Raw genomic sequence first — 22,327 nt, 5'->3', positions numbered from 1 at the left:
GGTCCATTTCCTCTCCCCAGAGGGGGAAATTACTCTCCGTATATTTCCCTAAGAAATTAAGCTCTCCTTCTTTCACCTGTAAAGTCTAGTGATGCGCGGATTCCCCGTCCCCCCACCAACTCGTGGGTCGCGAGGTATCCTAAGCATGTGTCGCACCGTTCGCGTGTCGTGGGGCCGCAGCAAGCGGGCCAACGTACAATAGGGTTCATCGTGGGCAGACGTAGCTCCACGGGCCTCCACATTTAGCGGGCTTAGGTACGGCAGGTCGCGCTAGTCTGGCTGGTCGTCTGCTGAGTGAACAAGTCAGTGATAGATGGGAACTTGGTTTGTTTTCATTGGATTTTAATTTTAATTAGAAAATATGCGGCGGATATCGGAGTAACAGGGTGTGGTTATACATCGTTTGCAAGTTGATGTGAGTATATTTTCTATCCATCTGTTTGAAAATTTTGATTTTTACAAGATTTGAGATGAATGTAGACGCATTCAACAGGATCCATCAATGGGTTTTTCGTCTCTATTTTTACACTTCCTTTTTTCGTTAATTAAGTCATAACTTTAAGATTTAAGAAAGTTAACTATAGACTGTAGATCTATATGGTTTAAATTATTTTTTTTAAATTCGTTTTTCAAACAAATTTTTAAAACGACAGAGCTAGTCCCAGCAGTCGAAATTTTTCAGTATTTTTATGCTTTTTTTTATCAGCCTCTTTTCAACATTTATTATTATTATTTATCTTGGATAATACAGTTTTTTAACTGTGTAAGTAAAAAGAAAGGTTTAAAAAAAGACTAAATCAAATATACTTACAGTAGGTTATTTTCACAACTTTATGCAGTTCCTTTAGCCAAAAAAAAAAACAAGCTTTGGAAAATCGGAATACACGTATCTAGATCTAGATCTAGTGAGCAAAACATTGCCGTAGTCCAACGCTTTATAATACACATAACTAGTTAGCAAACATTACCGTAGTCCAACGCTTTATAAACACATATCTCGTTAGCAAACATTGCTGTAAGTCTACGTTTTACAATACACATTAGCAAACATGTCTGTAGTTCTACAATTTACAATACACATACAATACACATAACTAGTGAGCAAACATTGCTGTAGTTCTTCTTTCAAGAAAGTCTTCCAATCTAGTACTTCGATTAAAGGGTTTCTCTTAGAACTCTTGCCCAGCACGGTTCCATTCAGCCGTCTCCCAACTTGTTGACGTCATTGTTCCAGACTCTCCGATGACCATTGGGAGACGTCAGGACAGACACGAAGTCTTATGACGGCTGGTGTTAAGTGTTCTGGTTTAAATGTTTCTCGGGTTTGGTTTCAGTAGCAAGTGGAAGGAGGTCTTAAGGCAGCCGTGTTTGGGTTGATGTAGAATTTGTCTTAAGACAGCCGTGTTTGGGTTGATGTAGAATTTATGTCTTAAGACAGCTGTGTTTGGGTTGATGTAGAATTTATGTCTTAAAACAGCTGTGTTTGGGTTGATGTAGAATATATGTCTTAAGACAGAAGTGTTTGGGTTGATGTAGAATTTATGTCTTAAGACAGCTGTGTTTGGGTTGATGTAGAATTTGTCTTATGGCAGTGATGTTTGGGTTGATGTAGAACTTATGTCTTAAGACAGCTGTGTTTGGGTTTATGTAGAATTTATGTCTTAAGACAGGTATTTGGTTTGATGTAAAATTAATGTCTTAAGACACAGGTGTTTGAGTTGATGTAGAATTTATCAGGTTTGTTGTTACTTAAAATCGACCAACCGTAAACGGTTGAGTTGGCCTACTGTTGATTAAACGTACCCAGCCTATGAGCTAAGCCTACATCTCTACTTGTGGCTTGATTATGGGCAAATTTACATACACATTACGTTGCGATACTAAGCTTACAATGAAGCCAATTATAAACTGAACTCGCCAGGGTCGATATAGTGTTTTGTTTTTCTTCGATATTAATATACTTTTTTTTCTTCTTCTCTTTTCTAACTTTTACTGTTGAACGGGGTTGCCACCATCTTTGAAATAATTCGTATGCTGATTTATAAAAAAAATTCGTATTACAGTGTTGTTTAGCTACAAAGTGTAAACAATTGACCACACGATGTTGAAATTAAGACCCTGTGTTGTGGTGGTGCAATTAAATGAAACACAGGAGCTGTTTAAAGTTTATCTGCGGATTTTAAAGTTGATGTTCTGATAAATGATAGGCAGACACCCTAAAGTGCTACAGGTTATTTATTAGCTACAAACCGCTTTCTAAAAATAAAATACAAGGAAAACGTTTTGACCTCTGGCAGAGATCTAATTAATTAAGCTCTCGTCTGAAACTTGTGACGTCATCACGGAAGAAAACGTTGTAATTTTTCCTCCTACCTCTTGACAAGAACTTCTTGTAGAGTCATTGAGGCGTGACTGCTTTAACATCTATACCACCCCAACACCCCACCTATTTATCCCAGAGGCGTAGCGACCCGGGGACAAACTTTTCGATTGGCACCCCTCCGCCCCTCAACCTTTCGATTTGCACCCCCCCCCCCCCGCCCTCGATATTTCCATTTGCATCCCCCCCCCTCAAACTTTCGATTTGCACCCCCCCCCAACCTTTCCATTTATTTTTCCAACCCATTTTGGCGCCCCCTAAGGTCGGCGCCCGGTTACATGTGTCGTCCCCCCCCCCCGCCCCCCCCCCCTCGCTACGCTACTGATTTATCCCCTTGTACCGAAGCCCCATACGATTAAAATTCAATTTTTTTTTAGGATAACAGAATAGTTATTTGGTTGCCTCATTTAAAATTTGTATTTTTAATTTAAATTTAGATACTATGCTTATTGGGTTCCTTGCAGTACTTAAGTTAAATGTTAGGCTATATGCTCCATGTAGTGCCCATTACACTATGATGAGATACTGAAGTAACCACTAGACTTATCTGTTTGGTGCCCATCAGGAGCAAGGGCTACAGTTACTCCTCTCCACCCGACTCTGCTCCTGTTGGCTGCTCTCTTTAGTTGATCCCACGTTATCCCAGCATCCCTTGCTTCTTCTTCCAAGTGACCATCATGACCATGAATTAATACGGCCTTGGGGAACCCATTACGTTCATATAACAGCCACGCAGAGTCCAACGTATGAGTTAAGACATGACAGTATGCAGTGGTGTTGCACCGTTCATATCTGTCGGTTCTTTTTATATGTAAGAGGGGAGGTGGCTACATTTAACCATCCATAATTTATGGCTACGCCTTTGACTAAGATGTTCAGCGGCGTGACTGTTCTCTATGTAGGCCTATTCCTAAGTGAAAGTTGATGTTTTCCTTATTCACGGCGAACTTTCGCCAACAAGAAGCCACTCTCTCTCTCTCGTGAAGTAATGCACTCTACGATCCTCGACCTAAACCTGCATGTCCTCTCTATAATTGATATAATCGCTGTCTTCTCGTGTCTATGGAAGTCACTCACTCGTGCATGTGCGGCAGCTCGCGTGCATGCCGATCGATAGGCGAGTGAGTGCACGCTGCAAGCAGTACTCAGCCTTGAGGTTGTGTGGTCTTTAATTAGTGGTTTGTTTTTATATGCTATTTTTAGAAGTGATTGTAGAAGACAGTATGGATTCTCAAAATAAAGGCGAAGTTTGAAATATCCGATAGGATTTAAATTAATAGTTTTTATTGTTTTTATATTCCTGATATGTTATAGAAAGGTAGTCGGGTTCTTAAAATACACATTTCTAAGATGAACATTGAAATATCCGAATGATGAATTACTTTAGTTTATAGTATTGGTTTTTTTTTGTAGTCGATTTAAATCTTTATTTAAAACTAATCTTCCAACATCTCACTAAATTTAAGCCTTAGGACTCCAACCCCCACCCTACCATATCTAATCCCTACCCCACACGATCGATCCTTAAATCCCATATTTCTATTCTGGACACAGATCAATCTACACCACCCCATGTGATCCCAAATCCCATCCCATGTTATCCCACAAGGATACAATCCCGTCCCGTTTACTCCCCCCCCCCCCCCCCACACACACACACTCGACATCAACTTCAACCCCACCCCAATCGATTTATGACAGCCCTGCAACAAAATGTCAAGTATTTTCGTTCATAGTTTAAGTACCTCGCACATTCCCCCATCGCATTTTACCACACTATCTCTCTAACAACATAAAGCATCGAACGATTGGCTGGCCGTTTGTTTATTATTCTATTTCTAGCAGTCGAGTCACGTGATTGCGCGTGGAGGTGAATACTAAGACGGTCATAAATTATGGGATGTTTAGGTGTAGAGCAATAAAGTTAATCCCGAGTTAGGTGAATCAGAATCAGAGATTTACTAAGTAAGGTGAATCAGAATTAGAGGTTTACAAAGTAAGGTGAATCAGAATCAGAGGTTTACCAAGTAAGGTGAATCAGAATCAGAGGTTTACTAAGTAAGGTGAATCAGAATCAGAGGTTTACCAAGTAAGGTGAATTAGAATCAGAGGTTCACCAAGTAAGGTGAATCAGGGTGAGAAGTTTACCAAGTGAGGTGAAATCAGATTGAGGCTGATGTAGATGACTTTATTTGGTAGAGGAGGCGTTCGTCCGTCTGCATATTGTCGATATTCTGTCTGTGACGATGTTTGAAATGTACTCGTTTGTCTATTTATTCGTTCATCCGTGTGTTCATCCACTTGTTTTTTATTCATATTCACGCTCACTCACACAAAACCACGTACACACACACACACACACACACACATATATATATATATATATATATATATATATATATATATATATATATATATATATATATATATATATATATATATATATATAGTTGGATTTATGAAGTTTTGATGTTTACATAATGTCTGTATATACACGCCCTCCTCGGTCTGTCTAGGCCCTATTTTGTTTACCCATATCTAGATCTCCCCAGTCGAACCTCTATGAACGCATCACTTAATCCCCATATTTTCCTCAACATCACATCGCCCCGCCCTTCCGTTTGTTCTACCCCGTCCCTATCTATCCCCGTCCCTATCTGTCCCGTCCCTATCTCTCCCCCCCCTCCCTGTTTATTTATTCTCCCCCATCCTCTCCTATTCACTTTCCCCCTTCCTCTTATCATCGCTGCGACAACCTCTCGAACACAAACTCTTGTATAGACAATTTGTCTCCGTCATACTTTAGTCACCAGCCAGCAAAGATTATTTCCCCTTTTCGCTGAAGATTTCGGCTTTAAAAAAAAATAATCAGGAAACACGCTTGGCGATAATTGCGCGTTGCCATGGTAACAGAAAACGCATAAAGAACTCTTCATCAGAATTACCATATTTTTTCCCCTTGTTCGTCCTCTGGAAGACGTGCTAAGAAAATCTGAATGGCTGGGCGTAATTAACATAGAGCCGTAATTAACTCGAAGTTGATTCGATGAGTTTTGTTAAAGGTGTTGATGAAGAGGTAATTAGTTGATTACGGATTTGTGTGTTTGATTGCTTGAATAAACTAGATGGAAAGTGTAAAGTTGATGTCGAGAATTCAACGCTTCTTTGACACGCATACATTTTGAAAAATGGTGTGACGTAATGAACGATGGGGAAAGTATTGAAGATACGCCTGCGCAAACATGGGATATGGGATGTCAGACTAGTTATCTGTTTAAAGTTTACTTTAGAGAAAGTGTGGGGGGAAATTCTAAAGCTAAAGTTTACTTTAAATATTTTCTTGTATAGAGTGTTAAACAAATATTATCTCCCGATAAGAAGATGGTGCTAAGTTCGTGGACTGTTCGTGATGGATAAATAGGGTATGTTTTCAGTCGATGGATGCTTTATGTTGTGCTTTGGTAAAAATAGCAATGGATAAATAGGGTGTTTCAGTCGATGGATGCATTATGTGATGCTTTGGTAAAAATAGCAAGGGTAGTTTTTGCATGTGGGAGGCGTGTGGGGGTGGGAGGGTGAGTCCTGCACGTCCCCCGAGGGGTGAGGCGCTTAGGCCACTGCCTGTGACTTCTTGCAGAAAAAAAAGACAAAGCGATGCTGGGTGCTGGTTGGCTTCCAGATTCGTCAGCCGGTGGGGGGGGGGGGGGGGTGTAAAGGAGGTCAAGGGCACTCCCATGCAATCCAGCCACTCGTTTGTTGTTTTAATTCAAGAAATTAGGCCGTCTCTAATAATAGCACATTGTTACTTTGTTATAAAATATGTTGCTATTAAGTGACTGTTGCGAAAGTTTGTAATTTTTTTTTTCAAAGGCAGCTCAAAAAGTACATTTCATTTAGTTCAAATATATTTTGGTATAATTTAAAAAAAAATAAACATGTTTTTATGTATATATTTTTGCTATTACATTATGTATTTTTTAAATAAAATTCTATTGTGTTAACCCCGAAATCAAGAAACAAGATTTTTTTGTCAAGGTAAATGTCAAGGATAAAGTTAGGGTTCGTTTTGAGCTAGGTGTTGTTACTGACTCGTTTTTACACAAAATCGCGATAATTATTTATCTATTTTAGACTAGATCTACATAGAATGTGATAATTGCGAATTACCATTAAAACACACACACAAACAAACACAAACTTCAGTAAGCAAAACAGACGAATACACACACAGACACATACACACACAGACACACACAGAGACACACACAGACACACACATACACACACAGACACACATACACCTTGCTACGGTCATTTAGCCTAGAGCCGATCCCCGGACTGAGCGGCTTGCGATCTTAACGCCCCCTGCGGGCGTCCAGTTGAGCCGCACTTATCACAGCCAAGCAAACATCCAAGGGCTGTCAACTCTGTCAGATTCTTCAGCAGACGTATCCGGCCGGTCGCTTCTTGACGCTTATCGCCCTTTTTGTCGGGGGTGACAGGAAAAATAGCCCGCGCCACACCGAGGCTTGTTGTTTGTCCAATGTCCATTGGCTGGACAAGCGAATGTGTCAGGGATTAAGTCCACTGGATAAACATGTATCCATTGGATACACTTGCCTGGCCCTGCAGAGTTTAGAAATATAAGAGTTAACTTTAGCCACCTCTATTGACTTCCATAATTTTAGATTTATTAAGTTTTTTTTTTAAAACGCGTAGGGATATTTTTGGTACTATTTTATAGAAACCCTAACCTAGCCGTAACGCTAGCACTAATTGTAAAATTTATTTTAACCTAAATCCCTAGATTCACCATAATTCCTAATTCTTACACAATTTCTAAACCTATCTTCACCTTAATGGCGAGTTAAACACAATCATTCGAGGGGTATTTTTCTTTTACTTTAGAAAACGAAATAGCTTGTTACAGATTACATAAAAAGGCAGTAGCAATTAAAAAAAACCTCTTACAACGATGTTATTTATATCCTTCATTAGTGTAATCAACAATTAGTTATTGTCATTTTGTGGGACACACCTGCCCGGGGGTAAAGGTCGGTCCCAGCCCGTGAGACATCTTCCCGGGGACACACCCTCTGGCTGGCTCCAGGTGGGGGCCCCACATTTGTGTGTGTGTGTGTGTGTGTGAGTGTGTGTGTGGCAGTTATTGTTATCTCATAGTTATCTTATGCTGCCATAGACGCCCCGCCCCTTACCTCTGAACACCTCCACTCACACAATCTCACACCCACACAATCTCACACCCACACAATCTCACACCCACAAAATCTCACACCCACACAATCTCACACCCACACAATCTCACACCCACACAATCTCATACTCTCCCCTCCCCTTTAACCAACGTAATAGCTGACTTTATTAAATTGAAGTATCCTTTCGAATCTGACGGTCTACCATGCAGGTGAAGTAGGAAATCACATAGAGTGACCTTGACATATGAAGGGATAATGTGCTTAGTACTATGCCTAGCCCCCTTACTACTTTACCTAAAGTGAGTCAGGTACCCATCAGAGCTGGATAGACGCAGGGACATTACACGGATACGAACTGGGATTCGAAATCGAGACTTTTGTGTTAACAGTCATGTGTTCTACCATCCTACCAACGAGGATAGTTCTAACAATAAAAATTATTCTAAATGCAACCCCTTTCTATCATCTTCTGACTTACAAATCATCTCTGTATGTTTCTTTTTTATTATCATTACCTCACGTAGCTGATTATCGGTGTCTTAATTAGCGTAATTATAACACAACGCCCAGATATTTAATTAACAAAACAGGACTATCAGGAACTAATTAAGTGTTCTTGTCATTTATCTACAGTAAACAATTATTGTTCTGTAACAAACCTATAAACATCTTTTTTTAAAAATGGCCAAAATAGTTTTATTAATTTAATTCAAGACTGTTTTATTTAAGAAGACGCTGGTGTCAATGCAGTGTTCCGAGCTTTATTTTTCTAGTTGATTCTATTTTGTGTATTCAGAATGCATTGAACGAATACCTGGCAAGCCCAAATCTGATTGGCTCAACACTGAACAGCTGACATTCGACGTTCTCAGTCCTGGTCAGTCAGTGACCATCGTGACAGTCACATTCTACCAACTGGCAGCACTGACTATCACGTCAAACAAATTCTATTACCTGGCCACGTCCAAATACCACGACAAACAAACTTACTCCGCGTATGTCTTCAATATGGAAATGCCCATCAGATGGAGGTATTATACAGTTATGGAAATACCCATTAGATTGGGGGATAATACACAGCGGTCATTCCATTGACCTATCAGTCATGTGTCATACGTCATGCCGGACACAACGCCGGACGCTGAAGTGGCTAATGGTTAAACGATGCGAAAACAGTTTGACTGACAGAGCCGAAAGTAGCCAAATTACCATCGGGTATTCCCGCGAATTTGTCAACATTGTGATCTTGTCTGTTAGGATCGTGGTACCATTTCTTTCTTTTACCCCCCCCCCCCCCTCCATCCCCTTCTCTTTCTTTTATTTCTCCTTCACTTTCTCTTTCTCTCCTAGGCTAAACTTTAAACAAAGACTTGAATCTTAAATCTGGCGATTTTTTTTTCTTTGAAAATTACTTGATGATGGGATGACAGTTGAGGAGTTTTACTGAGAAGAAAGGAGGCTGGCGTTAGAGAGCCAACGCTCCCGTTCTGCGATTGGCCCAGAAAATGCTTGCGGGAGGCTGGCGTCATACATCGTGACGAAACGGTGTGACCCGGTTACAATTAGGTCAGCTTCTCGCCTGACATTGATGCCGGGGGGTAGCCTGGAACAAAAGCCGAGGAAAACCAAAACAACCCGTCTTTCCACCCGCGGTAACCGTAATGTCCACAGGGCAAGGAGCCCGGCACCCCAACACACAATACGACACCAGGACTTTGTGTTTCTCACTTCCTCAACAACCTAGGTTCACCGTTGGATGATTTTCTGTGATGTGTTTGCTAATTATTGTTAATTTTTATTTCGTATTTTTGGGTAAGTTTGGTAACAAACAAATGTAATTTTATTTCACACGGTTTAAAATGAATACAAAGTCTTGTGTGTTTGGGTGATGCGAAAATAAATAGAATCTCATTTTCTGTTTTTGTAAGTGAATAATCACGTTTGTGTGTCTAGTATCCTACATCTCATGTGGTCGTTGCATACACTGTAAAACAAGAGGTCAGTATCACGTGGAATGTATCACGTGTTTCCCGGCTTTTTCGTGCGCAAAAGTCTTCAAGATATTCATCAAATGTCTTAAAGATCTAGACAATTAAAACAAATGGAATGGTTATTCAACTTCTTAATACGATTCTTGTTTGTTGAGTGTTGTTAAAATGATAGCTTGGGCACATACGTGTATTGTATGTGTGTAGGGGGGGGAGGGGAGGGGAGTAGTTATACGAGTGAACATACTCATATTCAGATTCCCAAACTTAAAGCTAGACAACGATTTATTATATCATAGACTAATAATAAGCAGAAATAGTAAAATTTTCTATAATTACTCTGACTTTAAAAAAAAAATGTTTGAGAGTACTTGATGTGACAATTAATGTCTTGTTATGCAATCTGTTTGACCATCTACATTTTTCTTTCTCTTCTATCAGGTTTCCACAGAAAGTGACATTAGAATCGGGAATCCCCACACGGCAATTACATCACACCACGGCGCGCAACCCTCCACCATTACACACTGCAAGGTCTAAATCTGCAGTCATTAACCTCTAGGTCAATCGCTAACGACTTGATTGCGCTCACAGTTATTATGAGCGTCACATATTGCTGGACCTAATTACTCACGACTTACTTTGTCTGATGTGGTTAGGTTTGATATTTACTGAATCATACAACGAAGCTGACACATTACATGTCCTATGTGAAGTTGTCTGAAATAGACAACCTGTTTTTTGTATTAAGATTATGGACAGTTAAGAGAAGTTTTAATTTCTGGTACTGAAACGCAGACTATAATTCTATAAGGTGAACAGTTGTTGGCATTTCAAGAAGGATCTAAAAACTCGGATTGTTGTGAGTGAGGTCGACAGTTTCAGCCATGGCTAGACAGGTTTGGATGCTGTTGGTTTCATTCCAGGTCCTGTCCATCGCCACTTGTCAACAGACAATGCTGACGTTTACACAGGAGGAAGAGCAACCGGCTGGTCAGTTTGTGGGCAGCGTGTCCGGCAGTCAGATTGTGACCCAGATGGTCGGCAAAGATGACCGGCCATCTCTCAGGTACAATATCCTGGGAGGAGACGACAACTTTGCCCTGGGGAACATCAATGGAAACCTAACATTCGCTAAACGAATAGACAGGGAGAAACTGTGCCCTATGGCGGTCGATTGTAAATACCCGTTGACTGTGACGGTCAGCGGACCTAACGGCTTCTTCCAAAGCTTGTCAGTACAAGTCATCATCACCGACATCAACGACAATGACCCGTACTTCAGCCCATCTGTCTTCAACCTCACCATCAACGAGGCGTCCCCACCTGGGTTTAGTTCCCCCCTCCTGTCTGCCAATGACGCGGATATGAGTGAGGCATACGGCGTGAAGACATACGGCCTAGAGCCCGAGTCTGAGGTGTTTAGGGTCGTGACCTCGACAAATCAAATCGGCACCGTCCGGGTGAGTTTAGTCCTGAGCCAGCCGCTGGATAGAGAAACACTGGACAGGTACCAGTTATACCTGGTTGCTAGGGACGGAGGGACCCCCAAGAGAAGCGGCACGTTGACGGTGAACATTATAGTGGGCGACGATAACGATAACTTTCCCGTGTTTTCTAGCGTCGTCTACACGGCCGTGTTCAACGAAACAGCCCAGGCCGGGTATGAGATCATCCGGGTCAAGGCCACGGACGCTGACCTTGGCGAGAACGGACGCGTCGTGTACAGCTTGAGTACCATCCAGCCCGGCAACCGCGTGGACATTAGAGACAAGATCGCGGTCAACCTGACAACCGGGTCTCTGACTTTAAAGAGCGCCCTGCCCAGCGGAGACTACCAGATCCACATCGACGCCCAGGACAACGGATCCCCGACAAAATCCAACCAGGCATTAGTCAACGTGACCGTCCTCGACACGGAAAACAGCCAACCCGTCGTCACGCTTAACCTGGTCCAGATCAATGACTACCCTAAAGGAACCGCCCCTGAGACGGCATCCGCTGTCGGCTCCGTCGTGGCGGTGGTCACCGTCGACGACTCCGACTCTGGAAAAAACGGCAACGTCTCCTGCGCCAGCGCGGAGCCGTCCTTCCAGCTACAACAGCTGAGCAGCTACTCCTACAAGCTGATGGTCGCTCGACCCCTTGACCGCGAGACCACCGCTGTACACAATGTGACCATCGTATGCCAGGACCAAGGCACCCCCAGCCTCAGCGCCTCCGCCTCTGTGCAAATCACCGTCATTGATATCAACGATAACCCACCAGTTTTCCCCCGCATGAACTACGATGCCCAGATTATCGAGAACAACATGCAAGGCGATACAGTACTCGTAGTCAACGCTCTTGACGCTGATGTAAATGAAAACTCTCATATAGAATATAGACTCATCAATGAAGGAGGAAACTTCACAATATCACCAACCAACGGCGTCATTAGGGCTAACCGTGTTTTCGACAGAGAAGAACAATCAAGATACGAATTCAAAGCCTTAGCCGTAGACAAAGGCACCCCTCCGCTCACCGGCGTAACGACAATCGTCATCACCATTTTAGACGTGAACGACAACGCCCCAAAGTTTTCCCAAGACAACTACAAGTTTCAGATCTACGAGAACAGAGAGAAGGATAGCATGGTGGGGAACCTGAGCGTGGTGGATCCAGACTTGGAGGAGGGCGGGGAAATCACGTTCACGGTCAGACCTGTCAGTTACCCAGACGATATCCCATTCTCCGTGACCAAAGACGGCAGGATTTTAACCTTGGACCGGTTCGACAGGGAAAGCAGAAGTGACTATAAGTTTATCGTCATCGCAACCGATAACGGTCAACCAAAGTTATCCTCATCCACGCAGGTGACTGTGGATATCCTGGATATGAATGACAACCGACCTTCTTTTATATTCCCCGGCCCTCAGAACTCCTCGGCTTATGTGAACATCCCTATCGAAGCCGATTCTACCTTGTTATCGTTGGAAGTAAGTGATCTAGATCAAGAAGATTCTCAAAACAGTTGGATCACTTACAGCATTGTTGCTTCCAACGCGTCGGATTTGTTTCGCATTGGTAAAATTGACGGCAGGTTAATCGCCAACAGAGCGATTCTTCTAGCGGATGTCGGAACGTATTCCATCACGATCAACGCGTCGGACCAAGGCAATCCGGTGATGTGGACGACGGGGACGGTGCTGGTGGTCGTCCAGACGGAACCCGTGGCCGCCAGCAGCAAGGTCCTGGCTGACCAGAACGTGCTGATCGTGGCATGTATCGTCTGCTTCACGGTCATCGTGTCCGGCGCCGTGCTGGTCGCCCTATGCGTCATGCGGCGTGTGGACCGGCAGAGGAAGATGCAGTACGGCAGTTCTTCTTGCTGCCCCAGCCGTCATCAAGACGGGGAGGGCCGGGACATGAATCGACAGTACGACCCAGCGGTAAGTCTTGTCTCAGTACAATTGGGTTTACCGTACCCTATGTGATTTCATTGTTTAGTATCTCTAGCTAACGCATCACATAATCATAACTCATATTTCTAACAACTCTCTTACTCTGAAACTGATCCTAACCCTAAACAGTACCCCTAACTTTCTCTTTTTTGTGTGTGCTGTAACTGTTTCATGTGACAGCTATATGTAAAATATAGCTAATTTAAGAGAGATGTTATGCGATTTATAGATTCTAGTGTGGCCCAGAATCACAATTACTTCATGCGCTAAACAACAACAACACACACTCACACAAACACACACATACATACATACATACACACATACACACTTACACACATACACACATACACACTTACACACTTACACACTTACACACATACACACATATACACACATATTAGGTTACAATCATCTTCTGTAGAAGTTTTCCTCTATTATTTAACGCCAACGCCCTCCATGTTAAAAGTTCTAAAATAGAAGAGAAAAAGACAGTTAAAGAAAACAAAAATGTTAGAAAACAGAACTAAAAAAATCTCCATTCATCACCACAGAGAAGCCTCGTGCGCATGTCCAAAAATAAAAATCGAAAAACGTTTCCGCTTCCGCATGTGGACTGATCCTCAATGCGCTTTTGCAATTAAGGATTGGACGTTGAAATTGGGAAAATCGATCGTCGAGCCTTTCTGCCGAAACGAGGTGGCCTCTAGCCTTATAATAAAAAAAAAAACGTGATGAAAATGCAAATGTTGGACTTAATATTCTTTGTTGGGTTATTAAACCACTTCTCGTTAGCCCAAACATGTATACTCGAGTGCTACATGTTGTATATCTTGCACTTAATGAATAAAACATTACATCAATCTGTATCCATATACCTAGTGTATAAATAGGTACTTAAGTTAAGACAATACCAGTCATTATGTGTATGTACAGTTATTATTTAAAGTTTCATATTTCGTTATAGTAGTTGTACTTAATCTTTTTAGAGGTAACGAACCCCATTTATATGCGCATCCACTGAGCCCTTCTAAATAGATCTATCGTCCGCATTGCTAAAAATGCGATCGTGAATCATATGAGTTGGGTGTGTCTCGACCTCCGCCGAACACCGTGAGACTGACTTACCTAACCGCTGGGGCTCGATGGAGCCAATGTTAAGAGTCACTGCTATCATTCGTGAAATTTTAATTTTACCCCTTTCCAGTTTTGATATGTTTTTCTATACATTTGTTTTACATTTAATACGATATTAACCATTTTCTTGTTCTTACTACTAAGAGCCGAATAATATGTACGGGTGTAAGCCAAAAGGAAATAAGTTAAAGTAGTAATAGTATGCGTTAGATCTAACTAGATCTATACGGTAAATGGAAACCTCTCTCTAAATAAAGGGCGATAACTGGGTACCCAAGCGACACGTCTTCCCTAAATGTGTGTACAAAAGTGACAAGTGCTCGCTTGACAATGGGCAGGACGGCGACAGATTAGCCCCGACATGTTAGCTTTCAGTTGTAGACAAAACGTCACCCCCCCCCCCCCCCCCCCCCCCGTCGTGTCAGGTCGAGGAATCTCGACCCGACCGTTGGTGTTGTCCAGCGACCGTTGACCAATTGTGTACCTTACCCCCAGCGACCGAGGAAAGAATTAAAAAAAAAATTGTCAGGGTTCTCACAGCTAGGTACACGGTTTAGTCTGCAAACAAACTCCAAACGGTTTACAAACTCGATCGGTTTACGAACTCTATCGGTTTACAAGGGGCGGGGGAATAAAATACCCCCGCGGGGAACTGACAGGGACAAACATGCCGGACACTTAGATCCGCACTTAGCCGGCGTTTACTTCCCCTGGTTGCCCGCTTACCTCCCCTGGCGGGTCGATAACTTCCCCTGACTGGCCCCCTCTTAACGTTCAAACTCACGACCCCTTCAACGACTTGCCACGGGGAAGGGCTTTTTAAATGTCAAGGCAACCTGGCCAGTTGAGTACGCTAAATTATGCTAATGAGGGGTTTGGTTTAATAAAGAGTGAGGGGGGGGGGTTAAGTTGAAGCAAACTTCCTTGAAAGGCTTGGCCATTCTTTTTTTCTCAATCTGCTTGAGACAACAGCCATAGTAATAAGGAACTTACGAATAAATCGATGCTTTAAATAAAAAAAAATAATTCAGACTACCAATCTATAATTGACTTTAAATAATGCGACATCAGGTCTGTTTGCTACCATTTAAAACAAATAAACGTTCAGAACAAATGATTAATGTAAAAATCTGAAACGCTGAAACATATTTCATTTATTACATGGCGTTGATGAGTAAGATCAGTATAAACTTTATTGTATGACAACAAAGCATACACCTTATGTACAGTTGGGAAGCATTTCAATCTAACTGTGCATATACTGTATGTATAGATGCGACACGTATTAAGAAACGTAACGTAGACAGATAAGGATTGTGACACATCTAGTCGTGTGTTGGGACGTGGCATGTGTCTAGAGATAATGTTGACAATAGAATCCTGTATCTGCTGTTATAAGGTACCACATACAGTCTTGTAACACACATATATTTGAAAAGTCGGGATACGACGGCCGTTCAATGTTTTAAAAAAAAAACGTCAAAATGTCACTAACAGATATTCATGTTATCACAATAAATGTATACTATCATAACACACATTCATATCGCCATACCACATATGCATACTACCACAATACATATTCAAATTACTACATAACATATTTATACTACCACAATGCACATTCATATAACCACACACCACACACACATTTCACAATACAACACATTCACGTTATCGCTAATTCATAAGTCAATCTTTACTTCAAACTACTATCATCTAAATAGCACCTCTCAATAAACAAAGAAATATAGACTATGTGACAATGAAATCTCAACTTCTAAAATTTCCTTGACAAAAAAAGCCACACCCCTTAACCATTATAAGCCCTAATGTAGCAACGAACAACCACATCACAACCCCAAAAATGTAACATCACACAACCATAAAAATACCACCAACGACCACATAGAATACAACCACATCCGCTCTAAAAAGTGACCACACGCTTAAGTTGAACCAAGTACGACCCAGGCACCCCCCCCCCCCCCCCCCCAAACACACATCCCGTTAAGCGCTGAATTAATCCCCTTTAATCCCTCCCACCATCTATAAATATCTCAGATTCAAACCCCCATCGACGCGCGTTTGCCCTCAGTGACTGTTTATCCCCCCCCCCTGCACCACAACAAACACACTAACTTTGTATCAAATTTTTCTCGACGTTCCCACCCCCCCCCCCCCGGGGACCACAAACACGACCCACGGGCAGATCCGACGCTGGAGGATTGCACAACCGGCTTCAAGTCCGTGAACTGATTCCATTGTTACCCTCGGGCCAATGACCGCATTGTGCCAGTGGCCGCTTGATCAACACTCAAACATCACGTGATGCAAGCCTACTCTAAAAACAATATCACAAAAGTTAGGCTATTATTATGCAAGTGACAAGGGCGCTTAAGTATCTTAGTTCTGTTGAATGAATAAAAAATGTATCACAAAAGTTTGGCTATTGCAATGGAAGTTGCAAGACGCTTAAGTACTTTTCATATTGAGTTATGTCCCATATTTGGAATATAAAAAAATGCAAATTTCAATACACAAAAAACGTTTCCTAGATTGTTTCGTTATTTGTGCCTTAAAGGCAATTTATTACACCCCTCCCCTCGTTCCCCACCCCCTCCCCTACTTAAAAGAAATCAATGTTTACTCACCGCTTGATTTCTAAGTGGTGTTTAAAAAAATTGAATTAAACACTTGAGTGTGTTTGCATGGAATGTGTCTAGTTTTTGTGTTGAGAGACTTGCTATTGTTTTCAAAATTCAAGGGTTTCGACGATAATCCATGTCTAGGCTTGGCGTATGATGGCAGGACTTAAGTACAACTTCCTTATTATGGGGTCCTTATTATGGGGGTCTTTATTACTGGATCCTCATTTAAGATTCCCTTCAGGGGTTCTTATCCAGGGGTCCTTGATTTGGGATTCAAGGGGCTTTACTTCTTATCAATGGGTCTTTAAATAGGGTCCTTTTTAATGGATCCTTATTCCTGGATTCTTATTCATGATTGCTTATCTAGGATCTTTTTCGGGGACCTTAATCCAGGGATCATTGTTCAAGGGTCCTATCTAGAGGTTTTTTTCACGAGTCTAGTATAATATCGAAAATTAAATATATTAATGTTTAGCCAATATTAAACAAATAAGTAAACTAATAACATATATATAAATTAAACTAAATAAATAAATATATATATATATATATATATATATATATATATATATATATATATATATATATATATATATATATATATATATATATATACATGTATATATATATATATATATACATGTATATACATCTCTCTCTGTCTATATATATTATATATATACATATATATGTATATACATATATAAATATGTATATATATACATATATATGTATATATATATATATATTTATATATATACATATATATGTATATATATTTATTTATATATATATATATATATGTATTTATATGTATATATCCCGAAGACCTGGCCCACACACACATTTCAATGTCCCAGTCCTCACGGCAACTTTAGGCTACACTTTAACCACCAAGGACACCTGCAACGAATGCAGCATTTCTTATCAAAGCACTTGAGCGTATCTATCCCTATAATTACTCTAATCTGCTTGTTCAACATAACCTCGAGTGTCGCCAAACACAGGCTGTGGATTTTAGCATTATCTGATCCTTAAATTAGGCTTTTATTACGAAGTCGAGGGGTTATTTGAGATTACGTACGTCTAAAGTGAAGCCTTACTTAATGTCGTGTTTAAAGATATTTTTGTTAGCCACAGGGCTGAACTTTTGAAAAGGTTTAGTTTAAAAATATAATTTGAAACAACAAAATCCAATTTGTTAATGTTTATTCAAAATCTGGACACATCATTTTCTTTAATATGCTATATCTGGACACATAATTTCTTAAATATGCTATATCTGGGCACATCATTTTCCTTAATATGCTAAATCTGGACACATCATTTTCTTTAATATGCTAAATCTGGACACATCATTTTCTCAAATATTCAAAATTTGTACATATCCATTTTCTCAAATATTGAATATCACTTGCTCTCATAAACAGCTTATTGATGTTTTTCCCCTACTTCTTTTAAAGTGACATTGCATGAATTTAAGGGCATCTTTCACTATTAAACACATGCCAATACTAGCTTTAACATCATAATTTACTATAATTATTCCAACCCCAATTGTATAAATTTTAATAGCAAATTTAAAAACGTGTATTAGGTATGTTTCTATCCATAAACCGTGATTCTATGTTTCAAATCATCATATGTATGATCATATTACTTGATTACCACATCATATGAATCGTTTGTATTTGTGCTCGCGTTTATATAAACTCTATATAATAACATTAGTGCTTCTGTACAATGTTACATGCATCGTTAACAATGATATCGAATGTTATGTATCCTTTATGTTTGTGTGTAATTCTGAGTATAACAACACTAGTGATTCTATCAAATGTCATATACATTGTTTAATGATGATATATAATCCTATGTATCGTTTATGTTTGTATTCATGCCCTTGTATTATTCTGAAAATAACAGCAGTAGTGATTCTATAAAATGTCGTGTATCGTTAATGATACTATCTTATGTATCCTATATGTTTCCATGTTCACGTTCTGTATATAACAACTTTAGTGTTTCTATAAACCGCCATACTGATCACGTGCTTGTCCTGCTCACCCACAGACCCCAGCCAGCAAGCAACTCTCCACCAAGGACATCAGCTCGCCCTTTGACCTCCACCACCAGCCCCAGGTCTACCAGCTCAAGCCCAGTCGACCAAACGACAGTTTCCAGACCGAGTCCTCCAACGTTTCCACCTTCACTTCCGGTCTCAGCTCAGTGGGGGATGCTGGGAAAAATTATTTCACAGGCCAGACTAGACAGGTGAGTTAAGTAACACGCACATTAGACATGATGTTAAGTAACACGCACATTAGACACGATGTTAAGTAACACGCACATTAGACACGATGTTAAGTAACACGCACATTAGACACGATGTTAAGTAACACGCACATTAGACACGATGTTAATTAGCACACTTATAAGACCCGATGTTAATTAAATAAAAGCAGACAATAGCAATCTGGATGGTATTGAACTTCTTATTCTTAGCTGCATTTGATTTTTCCTCCCTGACTCCCACAATGGACTCATCCAAAAAGTTGGGGGTGTTGAGTCGCTAGTTTTATCTTTTTAGAGTGTTAGGTTAGTTAGGACGATGTTTCACATTGTGTTTAGGATTAAGATAACTGTTACAGTTATTAAGAAACGTTAATTTTTCTTTTACTAGCAAGTAACATTTCATTTCTTTTTAGAAGAATCTATTATAATGGTATTGCAAAATGAAAAATAGCCCAAAATTACCTAATCAAGCGTTGTTTGAATACATTCAGTTAGCTCTAAATTAAATCCAGTGTTACAGTTTACTGCCTAAAACTAACATGGAAAAAAAAAATCTATTTTTAGCTCCCAGACGTCAAAGTCCTCAAGCACGACGACTTCCATAGCACGAGTTCTGCAGAAACCAGCACAGGGGATAGCGGCCACGGAAGTGACGAGGACATGTCCAACAGCCTGGAACACGCCATCATCCCCACCGCCCCTCCGGTTCCAGCCAAGATGCCTTCAGCAGATCTCCCATCCTACAACAGACAGAACTCCTCCAGGTTGAGCTGCCCACAACAGCAACGCATGCAGAGACCGTCTCTTCTGTTGAATAGCGCCAAGGCTAAAACGAACACGGTGCGGTTTGACCCTCACGTCAGCTACGATCAAATCCCACCGTTCAGGGCGTCACAGGTCTTCCAGCATTCTATGTCCCATGACAACATCAGCAGCGTTTCTTCATTCACGCAACAGCAACAACAGAGACCCCCACAGAAATTTGATCTTCTGCTGGTACAAGACCAACAGCAACAGGCGCCGCATCACCAGCTACAACTTCCCTCCTACCGTCAACACAGACCGCAGCAACCACAACAAACACCATCACAACAACAACAACAACAAAAAGCACCACCGGTGCCACCACCCCCCTTTCAAAAAGAACATCCCCTCGTCGTATCTCGCCCAACCTCGCCAACTCTCCATCACTTCCATTGGGGACGACGAGAGCGATCTGAACACAACCACTTCCGGTAGCTACAGCGTAGCATCAGACGATTGTGCCAGACTTACTAGTCTAAACGAAACCAAAGATTTATACGTATAAAAAAACTGATTCAACCTAGTGCTTTCTAAATACGTCATAAACTTGTATTTTCTCGCACTTGTCTTTCCTGTTACATCCACCATATTGTTACAAGTTGTTTTTTTTTTAATTCTTCTTCACATTCGTTTCCTGAAAATGTTTTGGATCTTACAGATGAGTTTTTTTTTTAAGTTTCCTTGTTACTGGAAATAAATATCAAGCAATATTCATTTCACCTGTTGCGAAAGACACTAGCAGTTGGCCAGAAAAACATTTTAAAAAATGGTATAACAAGCCAAATTGGCAGTATTTTAAAGACAGTTTGTATTGATATGTACATATTTATATTAGTAATAATTCATTTGATGACAAATTGTAATGTTATGAAGAAGGCTGGAGAACAATCAAAATTTGGACATTGTCTCAATGTTAGACTCGGTGGTTGAATGAAAGTTTGGAACAGATCTGATTCATATCGACAGTGTGTTCAAAACAAGCGTGCTTCTATGCTATTGTGTATTTGTTTCAACAGGTGCTTGATAGGACTGTGTGCTACAGTACGATTGTGTGTTTGTTTAAAAAAAATCTGCTTCAGTAAGATTGTGTTTTCGTATCAAAATGTGCTTCATAAAGTTGTGCGCTGGTATCAAATATGCTTTGATTACATTGTTCGTTTCAAAATGTGCTTCATACGATTGTCTGTTCGTATCAAATGTGTTCCAATATGATTGTGTGTTCATATACCATGTGCTTATTTATGATTGTGTGTGCTTGTTGTATCGTGTGTACCTTTATTGTAACTTCTCAACGAACTTGTTATTATATTGTTTTAAATTATAACATTCCATAATTGAACAGCGTAAGCAAACCGAGAATAGAGGGACGCATTAAGCTTGAGTAGCTGTATATATGTAAACTATGTAACGCTTGCTGCTTATGAATTTAGAGGCCATACACTGTAGCCAGTATATTATTAAATGATGAATATTTTAACACAATGTAGACTGTGTTCACTAGTGATTAAAGACAGATGTTGCTTAAAATCTAAATGGCATATTCAGAACTATCACTTGAGGCCTGGGTGGGGGATGGGGTAGGGGGTATTTTCAACCTTATATAAAGTATTCTCATCTACTATTACAGTGTACACAACATTCTGTTTAAATATTTATCTTCAGCTTCCCCTACCACCCTCCACCCACCTATCTGCCTACCACCTTCATGTGTAACAGAGGCTTTGAAATCATCCAATCAAAATCAAGGCAAAATTTGAATCCTTTGCGTACTTATACACCATCATATACACATGTACACGTTGCAGCTTGTATAACAAGAGCTAAATGACCTGTTACTTATAACATGCGTTTTAAACCATTGTTAAACATTTAACCTGCCTGTGTATTTCCATCCGTTTGCTTACAAAATATTCTTTCATCACTGTACATATAATTTTTTTTTATACTGAGAATAAACTGTTTTGTATTAAACTTAAAACGATTTGTTTTATTCATTTTTTATGGAGCTGACTTTCTCAGTCTAAACGGATTTCCACTTGAATACACACGCCTATGTCGACATCCTCATAACACACCCACTAAACATCGCGTATATATAGCCTTATTATCTCTACATCGCCCTCTATCCTTCCAGATAGACACAGCCAATTCAACATCGCTATGTTCTTACCACGCTTGACAGAACAACTACAGACCTACAATATACGACATTCAAGTTAAATGATACGTTTTCCCTCCGTATTTTTTGTCAGCTGGAGTTACATAGACGTATGTTTTCTTGCCCTTGGTATTTGCATAATGTCACCTGAAACCAGTTTAGCCTGGTGTGTACATCATACATCCAAGTTATAAAATAAGACACGGGGCCTTTTGGATGGCAACTGTATCAAGTTATGTACGCTAGAAACTGGTG

At 40.5% G+C, this 22,327-nt stretch overlaps 1 protein-coding gene across 1 annotated transcript; it reads left to right on the top strand.

The window, feature by feature from the left end:
• Window positions 1-244: 244 nt before the first annotated feature.
• LOC131932104 (protocadherin gamma-B1-like) lies at window positions 245-21,880 on the top strand. The gene is made up of 4 exons (XM_059288994.1): window positions 245-415; window positions 10,026-13,015; window positions 18,889-19,089; window positions 19,675-21,880. Exons 2-4 carry the CDS (start codon window positions 10,472-10,474, stop codon window positions 20,347-20,349), a joined length of 3,420 nt encoding a protein of 1,139 aa, XP_059144977.1. The 5' UTR covers window positions 245-415; window positions 10,026-10,471; the 3' UTR covers window positions 20,350-21,880.
• Window positions 21,881-22,327: the final 447 nt, after the last annotated feature.

The sequence above is a fragment of the Physella acuta genome, unplaced genomic scaffold (assembly GCF_028476545.2).
Source record: "Physella acuta isolate Inbredline_101_S28 unplaced genomic scaffold, ASM2847654v3 ptg002088l, whole genome shotgun sequence".
NCBI classification, from domain to species: Eukaryota; Metazoa; Mollusca; class Gastropoda; family Physidae; genus Physella; species Physella acuta.
This window is presented reverse-complemented; position numbering and strand designations above follow the sequence as displayed.